The sequence below is a fragment of the Vidua chalybeata genome, chromosome 3 (assembly GCF_026979565.1).
Source record: "Vidua chalybeata isolate OUT-0048 chromosome 3, bVidCha1 merged haplotype, whole genome shotgun sequence".
Taxonomy (NCBI): domain Eukaryota; kingdom Metazoa; phylum Chordata; class Aves; order Passeriformes; family Viduidae; genus Vidua; species Vidua chalybeata.
Genome location: NC_071532.1, coordinates 3,929,385 through 3,948,572, shown reverse-complemented (window position 1 = coordinate 3,948,572; position 19,188 = coordinate 3,929,385). Strand labels below are relative to the sequence as shown.

Genomic DNA, 19,188 nt, shown 5'->3' with positions numbered 1-19,188 from the left:
AAGCACCCCATTTGTTCCAGGTAAACGAAGGAAAAAGAAAGCAGGTGAAAAAGCAAAAAAGAGGTGTTGCTGCCAAGTTGTTTCAATCAAAAATTCAAGTGCCAGCCATTCAATCCACTCCTTGACTCCTTTCAATTGCACCAGCAATGGTATTGTACAGACAATTATTTCTGTACATACAGTTTGTCCCAAGGCACTTAATGTCCCCCTTGCTTTCAGAGTTGTCCATCGATTGCAGCATCTAATAAATATAGGTACAGCTGTGACACTTTCTTGATAGTCTGCTACACAAGCTTAGTGAAATCTGTCAAATAAAACCTTTTGTTCCTGAACTTCTGAAATGTAGAGTAGAGTGCAAGTGCTCTGCAAGTCAACATGAAGCACTACCAGAAATATTTAAATTACATTTTATTTTTCAAATTCAAAAATAACAATTAGCTTTATTTACCACGTTACACATCTCAGATTTAAAATATCATGCTCTATTTAAATATCCGAGTGACAACACTATACAAATAAAATGTTACACAAAATATATTTAAGAAAATGTTTTGGTCTTCAGTCTGAACAATAAATAGACAGGCACTTCTACATATACAAAGAAAGCCACCACTATTTAGAGTAACTCTTATAAGCAAGATGTGGAAATAGAGAAGATCTGAGTTTCGAGGACACGTAACTCTACATGAGGCTTCATGCAAACTTCAAAAGTTGGTTTGGAATTCCAAGCTCTTGGGATGTGCACAATTCTGGATTCACCGGCGCTTTCCAGGAGACCCAAACCATGCTCTCAAGAAGCAATGTGCAATTTCAGTCATTTCCATCAAATCAAGCTACCTGATCACATTTAGTGCCCAAACAGAAAACAAGGATTGACCAGAGTAGCTTTCCACACAAATAACATGAGCAGTAAGTCAGCTTCAGTATGTAGGCTTGAGGCAGGGGCAGCCCTACCTGCCCAGCCCTGAAAAACACCTCAAGCAGAATTTTGCTTTTTTTGGTAAAAAAAAGAGCTTCATCTAATAAAAGGGAAAATCCTTCAGACACACATACACTTTTCACAAAGGATCGTAAGTGAAGGAAAAAAAATACTGTTCCAGGGTGCAAAAGAACTGAAAACTATAAATTAAAAAAAAAAAAATTAAAAAATCAAAATTTAAGGTCTTGTAACTGTATCATATCTTGAACTGTATCATATCATATCTGTATCATATCCCCCAATTTGTGTATTTTCAATTTACAGTGGTTTCCACACACAAACACTACTCAAGGGAAAATTATTTTCCACCATCACAATTGATGAAAGATGCATTGTGGTAGGCAATCCCTGTTTCCAGCTAACCAGTCACTGACAGCTAGTTATAGCCTCAAAGTCTTTTTTAAAATTAAGACCCATATTGAAACATAACGACCACCAGGACCACCAGTGGAAAAGTCAGGACCAAGTCTTCAAGCCATCCCTTCAAATTTTAGTATTACTCTTGATTTCAGAAGTACAGGAAAAAGTCTACAGCAAAAATTCAACTATTAACCAGAGCTTCAGTGATCCAAACTTGCAAAGTTTTTTGGACTTAAGACACTTACGCACATTACTTTAACAATTTAAGTGTGGGTCTTGCAAGCGTGTCCAAATCTTAATCATTTCTTGAGGTTTTCTACTATGCACTAACATTAAGTTTGTGTAGGAACAGATGTTATTTCTGTATTTCTCTTCGATATCAAATGTTTTGAAGCCTTTGTGTTTTTCTGGAGCAAGCCCAAGCTTCTGAAGGCACATTCCAGTATAAACATCATCAATAGGGTAGAGGAGAACCTGGTCAGATGCATTATTCAGTCTTAGTGCCAGATCACCAGAGTACAGGAAGCCACCACCTCCTGCGTACGGGGGATACGAACCTTCATAAACGCTTTCTGGGATGTAGTACTTCAATTTTTTCTCTCTGTGAGGTCCAGCATCTTTGATCACGTCGCCTATAAATAAATCTTTGGCTTTTTCCTTTGATAAGCTTTTCAAGTAATCCAGGATCTGATTGGTATTCACAAAAACATCATCATCACCCTTAAAAATAAACTGGACATTTGCACAGCTACTGCTGACCCACTTCAGAAACAGCACCTCTTTCAGAGTCAGATTGAAGAAAGTGTCTCTGTAGTTCCAGAGGAGAATGTCTTGGTGGGTGTCACTCTCAAATTTAATCATGTGTGAAAGGTCAGGAAAATGATCCTCTGGTGGGGTCTGCCCAAGTAAGAAGACCCTTCTGACTATCACATCCCCTGATTCTATTTCCTTGCCCCAGGATTCCCTAATTGCTTGTCTTCTATCAAAATGGGGTATAAGTGACTTAATAGCCAGCAGCAGGAAAGGTTTCTGTTCACACTTGTTTGGCTGATCCATTAGCAATGAGTAATTTCTACACCTCAGATAGAGGAGGAAGTCTTTGAATCTGTCTGGCAAGTTTGCAAAGTCACTAACCTCTGAGTGTACCAAGGGGTCAGGGTCACAGGAACTGAGGGCACTCAGGTTAGAAACCAAGTTCTCTTCCACAGTCATATTGGAAAGCAAGGACAGAATAGGGTTGTACAGCAGCTCAAGCTTCTGTTGCTGTTTGTTCCAATAAGCTTTGTGAGGAGTGTATTTCCTCCAGAATTTGCTACGTGGTATAACAACACGGCCTTCTGCATTCTTGTCTTGGCTGCCGCTCTTCGAGACTTCCACAATCACATAAATAAAAATGTTTACCATCATCAGAATTCCCAGCAGCTTTAATCTTCTGCGTCCAACACTCATTTCTCATATCTAGAAATAAATTTAAAAAAAGATTTTTAGCTTTCTTCGCAGCAAGTTCTTGATCTCATTAAAAATGCAAACTACTTTCAAATCCAAGCTAGTAGCCTAAAAACCAAGGTTAACTACACCCCCAAAGAAGCAAAAGCTAATCTGTCTCTAATACACACACACATATGGTTTGGGGTTTCATCAGTAAGCCGGTACAAATGTGAAGTTTCCATCTGCAGCTTAGGAAAGTTACACAGCTTTTCATGGTGAGTCTAAATTAGCCAGCAGTTTCTGCTTCTCATTTAGATCCCCTTATAAACACTTGACTGTATAATAATTAGAATCTGAGCCCTCAGCTTGGCAGACTGAGAAACCTTTTTTTTTTTTTCCTGCTAGTAAGGTGAGCTGAAGGGTATAGAATAAATTGCTATATGATAAGGTCAGTTATTTTTAAATTAGGTTTCAAGCTTTTATACTTGCACTCTCACACCTTCCAACTATGTAACGGGCAGAGCCAAATTTTAAAGCACACAATCAGTTTCTGACAATTTCACTTGGCTGTTCCTTGGAAGAAAGGCTGACAAAACTTGCCAGCTGCATTGCTGATATTCAGACAGAAGAGAACAAGAACTTAGAATTTTTTTCCCCTTCCAACTAGAAAAAAGGAATTCAAACAGTAAATGAAAGTAGAAGTGTAATTATTACTATGAAGGAAAAAAACCCTGAAAAGAAATAAAAAAAGGAGAGGTCTCCCATATATGCAAGACTTGGAACAGTATATGCACGTCTTTGTCATATAAAAAGTCCTGTGATCCATCTTCAGCTTTTACTGGGGGAGAAAATGGAACAATCCCTCTTTCTTCCACAGCTGTCAGAATGCAGGTACAAGGCATACAGCACAAGGAGCAACATGAAAACACTGTGTTCCTCTAGAGCAGTGCTTACCAAACTGTTTACTAGCCCTGGGGTACATCAGTGTTCAAGCTCCACAAATAATTCAGAAAGAATAAAAAGGTTACAAAGACTACGCTGAAGTCACACACAGAACTCACTTGTCAAAGGCACCTTCATGTGCCAGGAATATATAAATGATTATTGGAAGATCAGAAAAACCTAATGTAATAAAGAATTTGTACTGAGTGTTGGAAGCCCAGCTGTGAGCACTGCCTCAGGCCCTGAGGTCACAGAGCAAGAGCAGACAGGGAGGCAGACTGAGAAGTACACCTTGTACTTGCTGCTGTTTTCTTTTTTTCAGCCATCCCCAGACACCTGAGCTATATTGACCCTTGGTCTTCTTATGGTTTCATCAGTCTTAATTGGTTTTACTCCTCAACAAGTTAAACACTAAACTTCTAAAAATTTAGGAGGAAAGCAGCAAATAATCAGTAATCTTTTTTCTCTTATTTGACCCATAACCATTATTAAATCCAAAAGGGGGTGTGTGAGTGTTTTTCTGGAGCTGAAATCCAAAGTCACTCCTAGAAAACACGGCCTCTCGGAAAAATGCCTGTGCTTCCTCAAGTACTATCTGCATATTTATCTGTGTATAGGCTCACGCCAGATCTACTTTATTTCATATTCTACTCTCAGTCAGCTATGAAGTTTCTGTTCTAATTTTAAAGTAGTTTTCTTCTATCCCTCAAAGACAAAACCATACTTGTGGTCAGTATCATCATTTAAGATAAACAGCTGAACAGTTCAGAAAGCACTGGGTTTGGTCACATAGACTTCAAATAAACTTTATCCTCCTCTTTAACTGCGACCAAAAAAGATAAATACACTGGTTTTCTACATTTCCCTTTCACTAGACACAAAAATGCTGGAGAAGGAACCATCCCCTGTTTTGTGGTGTTCCACAGAGCCCAGCATGAACATCAGGGCTTATCTACCCTGTCCTCAAGAGCACTTCTCACTAAGCAACAAATGAGGTGGTATCTGACCTAGGATCCCGGGACTCCAGAGACAACTGGAGGGGGACTGGTCCCTCCTAGGAACAGCCAAAAAACACGGGATTGTCAAGAGCTCAGCCAAAGCTGGATTCTTCAGGATACGCAGCACCACACAGCTCATCTGTCACAGCCCCCAGTTTACTGAGAGTTTTCAACACCTCTAAGGCATCTGGATACTTGACCTGAGACTTTTCTGACACAATGAGACACCATTTACAAAGACTTTATTTCAAACACTTAACAAAATCCTTCAGTCCACTATGACTGTAATTCCCTGCAGCAAATGAGACAGGGATCCTGAGCAGAAAAATCCCCATTTACTGTTAGACTTGGTAGAGCTTTTCAGCAGAAAAGGTGCAAGTCTGGCGAGATGACAGTGGTTCCATCTCTCAAAGCACAGTAAATGGTATCACCACCACAAGCAAATACTCCCAGCCTCTACCCTGTCCCAGGCTGTGGATCCACAAGCAGCTGAACCAATCTAATCACCTGATGTAAAAGCCCAAAGTAAAACACCCAACTTTTCCACCTCCTTCCCATCTGACAGAAGCCATGGCCTTTCACTGTAAACACTTTTCTGAGGGCAGGAGTTAGGCTGTATTTTCTAAGTGGGCTGAGTACCACATCTACATTATCTGACTGCCAAACCCAAGCATTACAAGCCCATTTACTTACTGGGGCTGGCAAAAGATAATCCCTAAGACCTGCAGATATCACACCTACCACCCTACTGGTCCAGGACTAAACTATCAGGAATCTGGCAAAGCCAAGCTGTGATTCAGGTATCTAACAGACACCACCACCCTTCTCTCTTTGCAGAGACTAAGTGGTGCTAGGGCAGATTTGGATGTTGCCATGTAAGTTCAATTTAGGGCCTGATATCCCTTACACAGCTGCACAGGCAGCACCACTTCTGACAGTGCCAGCAACAGCACATGCAGTGATACTGCTGCTTCTGAAATTAACTGGTTTAGCTACTTAACACATCACAAGCCATATGGAGTCCATCTAACCCCCTGTGAGATGAATCAGTTGTCTAATAGCTCAGCTCTGTTCAGTGAGTCAAGAGATTTCTGGACTGAGCAACAGCACTTTTGGAACGAGATGATGTTGAGAGCCCCGGGCTGTTGTAATGAGTCCATGCCATTTCCAGCTTTAAAGAACTTGAATGCTGTTTATTTTCTAACTGCACACCATCAAATCTCTTTCCCCCCTCAGAATTTTACACAAATCCCCTTTCATAGGACAGTAATTAAGAAAACCTTAAGAACAGGAGAATATTGAACAGATATCCGTGTTGCCCTTCTGCAGAAGCTCGTCTCACACAGTGGTTACCACTGCAAACTGTCAATGTTTTCTGTGTTCTCCAACCAAGACAGCCTGAAACAATGTTCCAGCTGCAGGAAAGCAACCACACTAACAACACGCTACTCAAAGCATGAAAAACTGCACTGAAATTCAGAGCAGACGGCGTTTATTTTAACATTACTTTCTATTATTTGCATATACCTGCTTTGAGATACCTTTCAGCATATTATTTAGCTTTGGGAGAAATTTTAATCTTCCAGTATTTTAATACTAAAGGACACCAGTGAAACTCAGGCATGGAATTTCAAGATCCAAGTAAATATAGCAAGACTAGGGAAGGATGTGCATATATTTTCCTAAAACACAGCCCAAGGCACAAAGAACAACAAAGTTTGAATAAAGGCCAAAGTAACTTCACGTTCTGTCTCCCACTACTTATCTTCAGCACATTTTTGCTGAAAAACTCCTCAAAAGCAACACCAAAAAACCCAACAATCCCACCAAACACCCCCCAACCCAGATCAAGAGAACCAGTGGTAGTGAGGCATTTGTCTAGTAGTGCTCCTCTCGTTTTCTGTGATAAGGTTTTAGAGGCCCAGACTTGCACTTGAGCAATGTTTACTTATGCAATTGAACCTAGTCTCACTTTGTCCAACCATTTTTTAAATCTCTCAATATTTTCAACTTCTGTGAATTATCCTGGTTCCTCGATTCCTTCCCACAGCAAGAACTTGTAATGGCTCACTATTCTATTACCACACAAGAGAGGAACCCTCAGAAAACACTATTAATTAAAAACATAGGACATTATTTTCTCTATATACATTTGCCATACAAGCTAAATTATGAACTTTCATCAGTAAGCCCTTTCCCTTCTATCTAGTCATTTTTGATATGACAGTAACAACAACAAAAATAAATAATTTAGTACTTTAATTTAGTACTTTTAAAATTAAGTGGAGTTTTTTTAGAGCTATATATCAGTGGATTTCGGTATGAGGTATAAGCCTCATACCAAAACACTCAGTTCTGCACAAAGACCATGAAGTCATCATGCACCCCACACAAGGGATGGCTCTGGAGTGCAAGAGCAAAGCAAGACTCCACTTGCAGGCTCTCTGACCTCACCCAAGTCACAACCACAACCCAGCAGAGGAAGCATGTTCCAGCAGGGCTCTTCTCCAGCACCAGCCACAAGTGACCACATTCCTGCACGGGGCCTCCCTGAGCCGAGCCAGCCTTCATTAGGTGAGAGCATTATCCTACAAGCCTGCCAGCAGATGCTTGCTGCAGCCAGCTGCTGAGGGCGCAGTGCACACAGCCCCTGCAGCCATCGGTGGCATCTGGGAGCACTACCTTTAAATCTCTCAGGCTGCTACCACCTGCACAGCAGCAGGTTTTTGTTATCCAGAGTCTTGCTTCTCCAAGCAATCAGATAACTCACAGCAAGGGGTGCTCAGAGCAGCCACATTCCGGTGAAAATCCAGAAGTTACCTTGTCAAAAGCTGCTACAACCCAGTGGGGAAATCCCTACTGCATTCAAGTTTGTAAAAGCTTCATAAGAACTCCAACCTCCCTCTCTCTAATACCTACTTGATTTGTGCCCCACACTACTGATGTCAGCTTTCGACTGTGCTGTTAAAAGACTAAACAGTTCTTTCATTTACTGCTGAATGCTAAGTTCTGAGGAGCAGAATTCCAGAATCTTCACAGTTAGTTTTACTATGTTTCCCGCCACCATCTGGACTAATTTCAGCTCTTCCCCTACCTCTATCTAGCTCCTTCAGCAGAAAAGAGAAGCTACCAGAACATTGCCTGTTAAGGTGTGCTATTTAAAATAACATCTAAGAAACAGAAGTTTTGTTGACTTTATATTGGTGCTTAGAAATACTGTAGCAACACCCACAGAGTCTGCACCGAGTTATCTTTGCATCAAGTTATCTTTACAAAGTCATTCAACAGTAAAAACTTAATTTTAACTTCTTTAAAACCACCCTATGTGAAACTCCTGCTTGACAGAACACTTAAAGGAAGAGATACCATCAGCTCACCACTGTCTCTCCAGAGTAATCTATTTTTTCAGCCATTTTTAAATAAGTCAGCTACCAGTAAATCATCAGATTATCCCAACCCTGTCTGTATTTTAAGTTATTTGCAGGTGTCTCTCACAAAAGCTCTGGGTTTGATTGAAAAAATATTTTAATATGGTGCACCTACTGAATTCACTGCAAGGTAGACCTAAATATTTTCTTTTAACCTGTTAAAATCAAATCCTTGGATTGGCTGAAAGAATGTTCAGTTGCATATTTGAATTCTTGTGTTTCTATAGAAGATCAAGGTATATGCAAGAAATGCCTATTATGAAAAATATTCTGTAAACTCAATCCCAAGTTTAATGGATATTCCCATTTTTCTACTGGTATAGACTACTTGAGTTGGGTCATGGTTTTCCATAGGGATGAACAAGCAATGTAGCTGCACATGTACACCACACCTACATAAGTCAATTTAAACAATGGCAGTGTCTCAATAAATTAGTGCATCATGCTAACATCACCATTCTGTGCTGGCATGCCTGCAACCACACTAGACAGCTATGCAGGTGTTCCTAACTGCTCATGAAGAAAAAAAAAAACAAACCTAGAAAAAAAAAAAAAAAAAAAAAAAAAAAAAAAAAAAAAAAAAAACCCAAACCAACAAAAAGCTTGTGATGAAAAAGGTTTGGTTTCTCTGTTTAACAGCAAAAATGGTTTGGATTGTTGGTCTTGGTTTTTTTTTCCAGTAAGTGAGATTTCACACTGACAACCAAGTGTAAGATCTCAATTCACTATAAAGATGAATATTGAAGTTTAATATGACAACAGCTGGGGGCCTGTGGTAGCAGATGTTACCTGTTTTTCCCAATTCGTTAATGCAGAAAATTCCCGTGTCATTCTAAGGCCAGTTCAAGCTTGAGAATGATGACATTGTAAATTTGTTAGGAATAACCCAGAGCTGTCAGCTTCTGATTTAAGAAGAACTTGAGCTTTCACTTGACAGGCATCAACTTGAACGAACAGTAAATGATAAAGAATCAAGAGAAGGGGTTTAACTGAGTGTCAGCAGAGAAATATTTCTTGGAACAAAATTAATTGTCATTCATCACACCAATTAGAAGTTGGGGAGCACAGTTCTATGGCAGTTTAAAACAGTTTCAGTCATAGCTGACTCATTCCTGTAATTTATTCCTTCCCCTGCATAAGCTGCACAGTCCCATGTACCTTTGCACTGATTTGATTGTGGTGAATCATTTCAGCTAGCTGGAGGACGATAAAGAGCCGACAACAAAGCAGCAATGAGCTTTCAGCCAGCTCCCATCACTGTTCGCACAAACACCGGGAATGGTGCAGGAGAAGAGGGAAGGCTCGCACAGCCCGGGCCACAGCAGAGCCCATCTGTCACCAGCCTCAGCCTTCATGTACCAGCACACTGCTGCTGCTGGCTCCCACCTTCATCCAGAGCTCCCTCGGGCAGGGCCAGACACAACCAGCACCGCTCCACCAAAGGCACACAGAGTCTGACCCACCTATTCCCTACAAGGTACACCCTGGGCCCGAATTTCTCTGGCATTTTCTGTACCCAGGTCAGGGGGCAGCGAGTGGCCCAGCGTGACCCACCCACGTCTGCTGTTTGCTGTGGGGTTCGTTTCAGCTGCACCTCATCTGCCCATCATTACTAGAAAGCCAAGGAAGTGGATAAGTGGATCAAGGAGTGGATAAGCACCTTCCTCCCAGACACGTACTTGGATCAGTGCTACTTCTGGTGAGAAAGAATGAATGTAACACACTGCAAATCTGACTGATGCTTTCAGCAGGCATTTAAAGAGAGAAGGTCTGCAGGACAGACACTCTCTTATTTCTTACTTTTGTGCTGTATTTGAAATACAACTCATGATTTAGAAAACCTACACAAAATGCAGATAACCATAATTTTCACAAACAAGACAACTCATCTGCTCCTGATCTCTTCCAGTTTTATCTTAAAACCAGTAATTAATCCTGCCTTAACCATATTCCAACCACTTTTATGTCTGCACAGAGAGCAATCTTATTTAGTCAACTAACAAAACCATCCTTCAAGCACCACACCTCAGGCCATCAAAATTCTACCTCTGCTTTGTCTTCTTGCCCACCTTAGACACAAAACACACTACTAAAAGCTATGTTTCAAAAACAAGAACGGTGTAACTTGGAACAGCTGATGAAGTCAACACCTACCCTTGGTTACCACTGTCCTTTTGGGTTAAAAATAATGCTATGTGGTTGGTTACTCAGAAGTCAATTCAAACCAAATTCATACTCAAAATATTCATGTCAGAATTCCAGGATCTGCCTCTGAACTCACAGTACTGAGATAAACACAAGTTGAAGAATGCAAAACCTACATTTTAAAATGCAAATACATGAAAAGTTCTTCAACTTTGAGTAATTCATTTAAAGTTCAGAAAAAAACAGTGAAGTTGTAAGCAGAGAAGTTCATTGTCCTCCTTCAAAGCTGCAAAACCTAAGATACAAATCTCATTCCAACCTGTCAAATTTATAGAAAAGGGAACAATTTCTCCAGCAGCTTTAGGCAGCTAAAGATGCATATAAGTATCAGGAGGATTTTGTAAAGGATCTTTAAGCCGGCTAGGCAGCTAACTCCCGGTTTTGTTAACAACAGTTAAGCATCTAACCCAATTAGAAACTTCTAAATCCGAGTAGCACCTTCTGTACCTGTTACCTGCACACCAAAGTGAGCATCCACAAAGCTTGAGAGTGGTTTGAGTAATCAACTTAAGGCTGTTCTGCATGGGGTTTAATTGCTTTTATTCAAAAGCAGATCAACAATAAGTTTGCAACAACAATTTCCATTCCAAAGACAGCTTCCCATTAGCAGTTTCTAACTTTCAAATACCAGATTACAAAATATAATTACTCAAGTAAAATAAACCAGCACTATATTCAGGATACAGCTGGGCATTCAGCAGCAGCTCTCCTTAAACTCAGTTAAAAGAATTCCACCCTTTCCCAGGCCATGAATTCCCGTATCTGTGTGGCTCACTGTGTTACATTATGTAGAACCCTGAAGACAAGCAAACAGAAAAGGTTATTTCTCAACTCACTTAGCTCCTCAATTCGGTTCACGACCCAGCTGCACAAACAGCTACACCAGCACAAGGCGGGGAGCACAAACACCATTCAGCCTCCAAAGTGCCCCGAGATACAGCAGGATGCTCCCGGCAGCAAAGTCGGGCAGGAGCCCGCGCATCCCACAGCACACTCACCTCGGTGGGGCACACCAACCTTCAAAACACCCTAAACTCTCCTGTAAATCCCATACCGGCTGCCCGTTCATAAACCACTGAGCCTCGGGGAATTACCCTTCTATGGGAAAATCAGTCATTCCCAGCCACAAGTCAAGATTTCTTGCTCATTTGATCCAGATAGCTGGCTTACGATTGAAGGGATTTGGTCAATTCACTCTCAAGACTAACTCTTCTGAGTGTGCTTAAGATGAAGCAGCTGCTACATTTCAGAAGTTATTTACAAAGAACAAAACCGTCTCCAAATTAAATGCTTTTCAATTCTTACTGTTGTATTTCTCCCAAACAACAAAGCTTTCTTAACCAACTGCTGATGGAAACTGTTTCATCAATTCTCCCATGAAAACTCTCAGCACCCCGCCCATCGCACGCAGGGATTCTTTTCCTTATTTAAATACTAATTGCCTCTCACGAGGCACCAATTCAATCATTCTTCTGCACAGTTCATCACAAGACAGTTTAATGATCCAGTCTTTTCACTGGGTTTTACACCATCTGGAAACTGGGGGAGGTTTAGACTTAGGCACTTTGGAAATCCTAAAAGGATCAAGGAAATCAGCGAGAAAGATACAGGCAAAGAGCAGGATCGAGTCCCAGCTACCTGTCAGTGCTTCCTATGTAAAAGCAAAATGTGACTGGGCAGGTTTGGCGTTTATTCCACAACTTTTGGTCAGTGACTTCTTCACTCTATGTTAAAACGACAGGAAGAGCCTGTGTTTCATTCTACCATCATCATCATCTTTTCTTTCTTTTCTGCTGTTTTTTAAGGACATGAAGGGTGTTTGCTTACATAAAGGGATACAGCTGTGAACTGATAGAAACATCTAAATATATCTCTGTGGGGTCAGAACATGGCAGCACAGGGATACACATCAGGAATTTTTGTGAACCGCACTCACAGGCACAAATTCTTCTCCAGACCACATGAAGCACTGTCCCATGCAGGGCCAGGAGGTGGACTCCAATGATCCCTGTTCCAACTATGATTCCATAATAAGCACTCACATGAACATAGCCTATGACACACCAGAAACATCAAACACTTAACCCCGTGACTGCACATGCACCCAACCACCCAACCTTCTTCCTAAATTAACTGTTAACATTCTGGTTAAAATTTTATTAGGGACTAATAATGCATATACCTGAAAAAAAAAAAAAAAATTAAAAGTTTGAATTTAAAAAGTAAATGGATGCCTACTTGCTTCAGAATTACTGCTGCATTTCTACCATAGAGTTACAGAAAATGTAATAAAGAGATATACTAAGAAAGTAGAAAATGTAATAAAGAGATATACTATAGAAAATGTAATAAAGAGATATACTATAGAAAAAACCCCAAACCAACAACCTATGAGTGGGACAAAGATGGTTTCAAGCTTTTGGAAGGCAATCAATCCCAATGGCCTTCAAGAAACACTAACATGAAAACCAGAAGTTAAAATTCTCATATTTTGATGAAATATGTGGTTTTTTCTATATTCTGTGCTTTTTACAGGAAACTTGTTGCTATAAGTTCACTCTTGCCAATATCTTCCATACACCCTGCCTTTGGCCTGTTCTTGGCAAGTTTGAGAATTACACACTTTATGCTCTACCTACAAGAAATCTCCCAGCCCCTACCATGCAGACTGCAAATTCTTCAAAAAGAAGCAGTTTACGGTTTTATTACCGCAGGAAACGTAACCAAATCCAGTAAAAGATTAAGATCTGGAATGTCAGCCTTCGGTGCATTTCTGACAGAGCTGCTTTAGTCACTTGGCAGCACAAGGCACAAGTCTGACAGCACACAGGAAAAGTCCACCAAGTAACCAACTCTGAGAAGTTTCACAACCCGCCTGAAGTCAAGATTTTGCAAGATCATCTGACACATTTGTCAAAAATTCAATGATCTGCGAGGAAAGAACAAGTTACCAAAGAGCTTGGCTGAGGATTTGAATTGAGACTGCTCAATCTTTTTCCTGTCCTCTGGTTAATTTGGAGCAATGTGACCATACAGGCTTTGGTCAAGTGCACAGCCCTGACTGCCGTGATAATGACAATATTGGCAGTGGCAGGAGACACGATCACATCCTATATTTCAAACGTGATCAGCACTGATACAGCCTTTTGTCACTATCATTTTTCTCTCCTTCAAGTGGATTTACACAGCCAACAGGAAAAATCACTGTCAGAGCTGGATCCACTGTGAATACAGCTGCACCAGGTGGCAGTAAAATGACAGTTCCTCAGGGTCTCAGCACTCACAAGTCGCCATGGAGCAGCACTCCTCCGAAAGACTTGGTTCTCCAAGGAATCTTTGCCAGGGTAGGCAAGAAGATGAAGACTCAAATCCTGCTTTTTTTTCCCCCCTCTATATACTCTATGACTTATTCATACAGACAATTGCCCAGATTTGCCAGCACAGAATAAGACACCACTTTATCCACTCTCATTTCTCATCAAGCACTGCTTTTTCTCTGAGCAAACACCACTACACCACTGATCTCCTCAGCAGCATCTTCATTACCCAGAAGTAGTCAAAAATTTTCAGGAGCAGCTTCCAGGCAATAACAATAAAATTTTGACTACCAGTGACACTGTGCTCGTTAGGAGCAATCTCTGGGGAGATCAGCGAGTTTTACCTATTATGAAACAGGGCATCAGACAGCCAGCTAGCACTCCCAGCCATCTAAAGCATGACCTTCAAAAACAAGTCCCTTCAGCAGTGCTACCTTGCTGCATTTTCCTCATCGTGGGGAAAAGAAACGAGCACAAATCCAAGCAAAACCACTTTACAGGTGACAAGGTGACAGAATTACTTTAAATACATTCTATTTTTTATGCTCTACCCATAGGTTCCCTACAGCTCGGTACTGCACAACATCTCCTGTAGCAAGTCACACGTTTAAAGCAAGCAGCAAAACCAGGGCTTCTTTTAAAGCCAAAATATTTTGACTCTGTCTGACAATATTACATTTTTAGGTACAAGACAGACATTCTGTATTTTAATCCATCTCCACGGCAGTATTTTTTTTTTTAAGATATCTATCTTCTCGAGTTGTTTACAGCCCCGGGAAGGAAAAAATCAAAAACAAAAACCCAAACCATTACAAATTAAATCCGCCGAATGAGACAAGCTGATTCTCCGTTTCGTTTCCTCCACGCATTTCTTAACAACTCAGCGCTCATTCAGCTCCTCCGGTGGTTTATCAGGGCAGCCTCTGCCGGCAGCCTGGGCTCTCCATCCGAACCGAAGCGCCGAACCGAAGCGAGCCCCGAGCGTGCCACGCAGCCGGGTGTCATCCGCCGCCCCCGCGCCACGCTCCGCACACGCCCTGGGTGACAGCACCGGAGCCTGTCGCCAAAGCGGAACTGCAAGAAGAACCCGAAACCGCTTTGAGCAGCTTGGGAAGAGAACTGGATTCTGGGCTCTCTCTTTTAAGACGGTGAGCAGTAATTTACCAGAAATCTCCTCAAAGGACAACGCTGTAATAATGTTTCCTCAGTAATTCGCAGATGACATGTCTAGCATGTAATTCTGCGCGCACATCTTTACACGGCCAGACTAAACTTCTTTTGTGCCCAAACCAAGTCTTTCTGTCCAAAGTATATAAAAAAAACAACAAAACAAACAAAAACCACAAAACAAAACAAACAAGAAACAAACAAAACCAAAACAAAACAAAAAAAAAAAAAAAAAAAAAAAAAAAAAGAGGAAGGAGAGAAGGAGAAAACCCCACAAGGAAAAAAATTTAAATAAACCAACAACCAAACCACGCAAGCTCCTATTTTACATAGTTAAAACTAACCATGAGTATTTAATAATCAACCCCAATAGCACTGAGCATTCTGGAAGTCGGATTAAAGGGTTACTCAAGTAACTTTCACCACAAATTTTTGACGGATGACTAATGAGTCTCGAGCTGCAGTTCAGCCACAATCCCTGCGAGTCACCTGAAGTCCCCTCCTGACGGGGCACGGGATGCGTCAGGAAGTTTGAGGGAAAAAGCATCATCTCGTGAAGGGGCACATATATCCAGGCGAACTCCAGCAAAAATACCACTTTCTCGCCTTTCAGGTCCATCAAAGCCTACATTTCAGTGTCACTGCCTCAGCACGGTCTAGAATCTCGACGCGGGTGTTAATAATTAACTCCTGGCAGCGGGCTAATGAGGTGACCCCAGGAGCGCTGCGAATGTCCCCGCTCCGCCACCGCCACCCTCCGTCCCTCCCCTCCAGCCAAGGAGCGGAGACTGCAGCAGCTCCCGGCACTGCCGCAGCCCCACGGCTCGGGCTTTCTCCGGAAAAACCTCACGGCTTCGGCAGCACCGACGCCGCCTCCCCACGGCTAAATGAACAATAAAACGTTAAAAAAAAAAAAAAAACAAACAAAAAAAACACCTCAAAAAGCGAGGACAAACATACGGTGCGCTGAGCTGGCCTGAGTTTCATCCCTGCCCAGCAGACTGCGCCTCTGCCCGCCTTGCTCCCGCCGCTCCGGCTGCAACATGTGCCGGCTGCCGGGGCAGGGACTCCGCGCCCGCGTGCTGTGACCCCACCCTGCCGCCGCCTGTCACCTCCCAGCCGGGGAAAAGGAAAATCCCCGGCCCTAAAAAAAAAACCCCAGATTTATGGCTCCGGCCGTTCGCCGCCCGCGCCGCCAGCTCACAGCGGTCACTACGCAAATAAGCGAGAGGCGACGGGGAAGGAAAACCGCACGACCTGGAAAAAGCAAAAATCAAGTTTAAAAAATGGGGCTTTTTCGGCCCCCGTCCCTCCTCAGCCGCTGCGGCAGCGCCGATCCCCGCCGGCCCGCGGAGGCAGCGCTGGCGGCGGCGGCAGCCGAGCCCCCCGCCCGTACCTTGCCAGGCTGCCGCGGGGCTCCGCCGGGGTTCTTGCCGCCGCCGCCTCCGCATCCACCATGCTTTGTCCGGCCGCGGGCTGCCCTCGCCGCGGGCTCCCACCCGCCCGGTCCCGGCCTGCCGCCCCACCACGGCCCTCGCGGCTCCGCGCTGCCGCCCCGCTCCGCCGGCCCCCGCAGCGGGCGGGGGTTCCGCACCTGAGGGCGATGCCGGGGCGGCGCCGAGGCGGCCGCGGAAGGGCTCGTCCCCCGTCCCCGCGGGACGGCGCGGACCCTGCCGCCGTATCCTCGGGGCCGGCCGCGCCGGAGGTGCGCGCCTGCGGCGGGCGGAGCGGAGCCGGGGCCGGGGCCGGGGCCGCGGCGAGGAGGAGCGGGCGGAGGCGGCGGGCGGAGGCGGCGGGGCAGGGGCGCGGCCGGGGAGCGCCGCTCACTTGTTGCCCTGTGGCGGAGCCCCGCCCGCCTCCCCGCCCGGCGCCGCCGCGCGCCGCAGGGGGCGGGGGGCGAGGCGGGCGGGGGCGAGGCGCTGAGCGGCGCGCGCCGGGCCCCGCCCCCTCCCCCCCGGCCGGCGCCGCGGGTTGGCGGAGAGCGCGGCGCGCGCGCCCCGCGGGGGCGGGGCGGGGCGGCGGCCGGGGGGGGGGTCCCCGCGCGAGCCGGGGTCGTCCCTGCGGTTGGCGGAGCGCCGCGCCCCTGAGGAGACCGCGCGGGCGGGCGGCGGGGGCAGGACACGGCAGGACGCGGTGTTCTCCCGCGGTGCCGGAGGCCGCCTCCGAGCCCAGGCTGTAGGACTGGGAGGTATTTACCTCAGAAAAGGTGTCTGTGCTGTTGGAGGAGCCAGGGGAAGGGGGCAGACACCGCTGCGTCGCCGCTGTCCGCCTCCCAGCCGGGCCGGGCGCTGCTCCCTCCCTGTGGGAACGGCCCCACACCGGGTACCCTCCTCCTGGCGCTGGCCCCGGTGACACCTGGCTCCCGAGCCCCGGGGACACCTGGCTCCCGAGCCAGCTCTGGTGCGCTGTGTCCGTCTGTCCCCGGCCATTCCCTTCGGACAGTTTTCCCTCGTGGTTTTTTTTTTTTTTTTTTTTTTCCCACACGCCATCGAGCAAAAGGGGGGGAAACCCCTGAGCCGTGCCGAGAAATGCCGTGCGGCATCACTTCTTTTTAATGTTTCTGCTCTGAAGGAAACATTGTTCTTTGCACCTGGCTCAGCTTTTCGTGGAAGTCTTCAAAGCTTTTGTTACCGAGCCCAGGAGGGAGAAGCAAAGCGGTGGTTTAGGCTGTCAAGGCTTCCCTTAATGAAGAAGTTTATGAGTATTTCCGATTTTGGAAATTCGCTGGTACCAAATCATGCATGATTCATTCATTAGTAACCTCTTTTGTTGTTGTTGTTTGCTTACTTGCTAGGTTGATGAGCCTACAAATGCTAGCCAGACACCCCTGTGGAAGCAAACCAAAGGAAACTCTCAGGAACCCAGGATGCTTACTGGAATAAAACACAGAAATGTGTGCTGCTGCAGCAAAGAGGGCAACATCTTGTCGTGGACAGATCAATAGCAACCAGCAGACAGATCTACAGTTCCTGCAGACTGCGAACCTCTCAGCTTTTCGTCCTACACAGTCTGAAAATGAACACATGCCATTTGTTTCTATTTTTAGCACCTGCATTCTGGATCCAGTATAAGGAGAGGCCCGACAAAGGAATTGTCTCAATGTCACCTGGCACGATCACTTAAAAATGGTTTTCATTGCAAAGGGAGGGGTAAGTATGTCCGTGTGATCCATGAAAGCACAGGTTTTTCACTTCCACTTTACAGCACTCATTTTCACCACAATTCAACAGCTGGTGTGCACAGCCCTAAACACAGCCAGTTTGGGAAGCAGCATCAGTACCCACTGCACATCCCCAGCTCCCCACACTCTGTGGGTTAAATATTGGATGCCAATAGGAAACCTGCTGCAAGTCTCTTGGAGCTGCTCTAAAACCTTTGCTCAACATCCCCATTCACAGTGCATTAGTAGAGACGTTGCATATTTCATCCCTCTTCAAATATTTATATATGTACTTCACGTTTGAGTAAAGCTGTCCTTTTCATCAGAGCAGGAAGATTACAGCAAAGGGAGGAATTATCCTAAACTGGCAAACATCATTGTCTATTAAGTAACACAAGGGTTTGAAAGCAGAATTGAGTGTCTGGCAGCCAGGAGCTTGGCTCCACTGCACAGGAGATTTCATAATGATATGTTTTGAGATCAACTGTAAAAAAAAATAAAAACAAAAAGCCAAAAATCTAAACTAGAGCAGTGTATCCCATGACACTGGGTGCTAAGGAGCCTGGAAAAACACGTTGAAGCTAAAAGGGTTGGTCAATGCTGAAATGGTCTGCTGCCTTTGGGGGAAGGACATTTCTCCCTCCTCCCAGTCCCACACCCAGGCCCTGCCTGCTCCTCTACAATCAGAGCTGGTCACGGGGCTGCCTTTGGAGACCTTCACAGGAGAGGTGTTTTAATCCAAATGTATTCCTTGATCCACTCAGCAGCCGGGCCTCAACAGCTGTCTGAAAGCAGGAAAATACCTAGAACCGACAGTGGCATTGCCCACAGCACATTTCAAACCACTGCCTGACTGGGGTGCCCCTGCTGTGCTCAGAGCAGCTGTGCCCTGAGAACCCCAGGGGAGGTGAGGCTGGGGGCTCCTTTTGCCGCCCTGCTCTCCCAGGCAGGCCACTCAACTTCCCCTGGGTCCAAATCCATGCATCACACCGGGCAGAGTCCTAAGCCTAAAATGTTTCTTACCTGGTGCTGCCAATTCACAGGTCCTGGGTGGAGCAGGACAGCAGGGACCACACCTCAGCACAGATGTGCAACCTCTCCTGGATGGCTGCTTGTGCTGGGGTGAAACCAAGGGAGGCCTGGAAAATGTGTGTGGTTAAAGTTGTTGTGCAGTTTGCTTCCATGGAAGAAGAAGCAGGGTTTT

The 19,188-nt window shown here is 44.8% G+C and overlaps 1 protein-coding gene and 1 long non-coding RNA gene across 5 annotated transcripts; one reads left to right on the top strand and one right to left on the bottom strand.

The window, feature by feature from the left end:
- Window positions 1-391: 391 nt before the first annotated feature.
- On the bottom strand, window positions 392-16,519 carry B3GNT2 (UDP-GlcNAc:betaGal beta-1,3-N-acetylglucosaminyltransferase 2). Of its 4 annotated transcripts, none has more exons than XM_053939139.1 (2): window positions 16,419-16,519; window positions 392-2,797 (listed from the first exon to the last, which is right to left on the bottom strand). In XM_053939139.1, the coding sequence occupies exon 2, from the start codon at window positions 2,786-2,788 to the stop codon at window positions 1,595-1,597; it is 1,194 nt and encodes a 397-aa protein (XP_053795114.1). In that variant the 5' UTR covers window positions 2,789-2,797; window positions 16,419-16,519; the 3' UTR covers window positions 392-1,594. The 4 variants fall into 4 exon arrangements, with proteins under 4 accessions (XP_053795114.1, XP_053795113.1, XP_053795116.1 ...); XM_053939138.1 differs by lacking the exon at window positions 16,419-16,519 and adding an exon at window positions 16,221-16,407; XM_053939141.1 differs by lacking the exon at window positions 16,419-16,519 and adding an exon at window positions 15,785-15,807.
- A 371-nt stretch (window positions 16,520-16,890) lies between these two features.
- Window positions 16,891-18,507, top strand: LOC128786101 (uncharacterized). Its single transcript, XR_008430175.1, has 2 exons — window positions 16,891-17,012; window positions 17,619-18,507. It is a non-coding gene; the product is annotated as an uncharacterized LOC128786101 (long non-coding RNA).
- The last annotated feature ends 681 nt before the right edge of the window (window positions 18,508-19,188 follow it).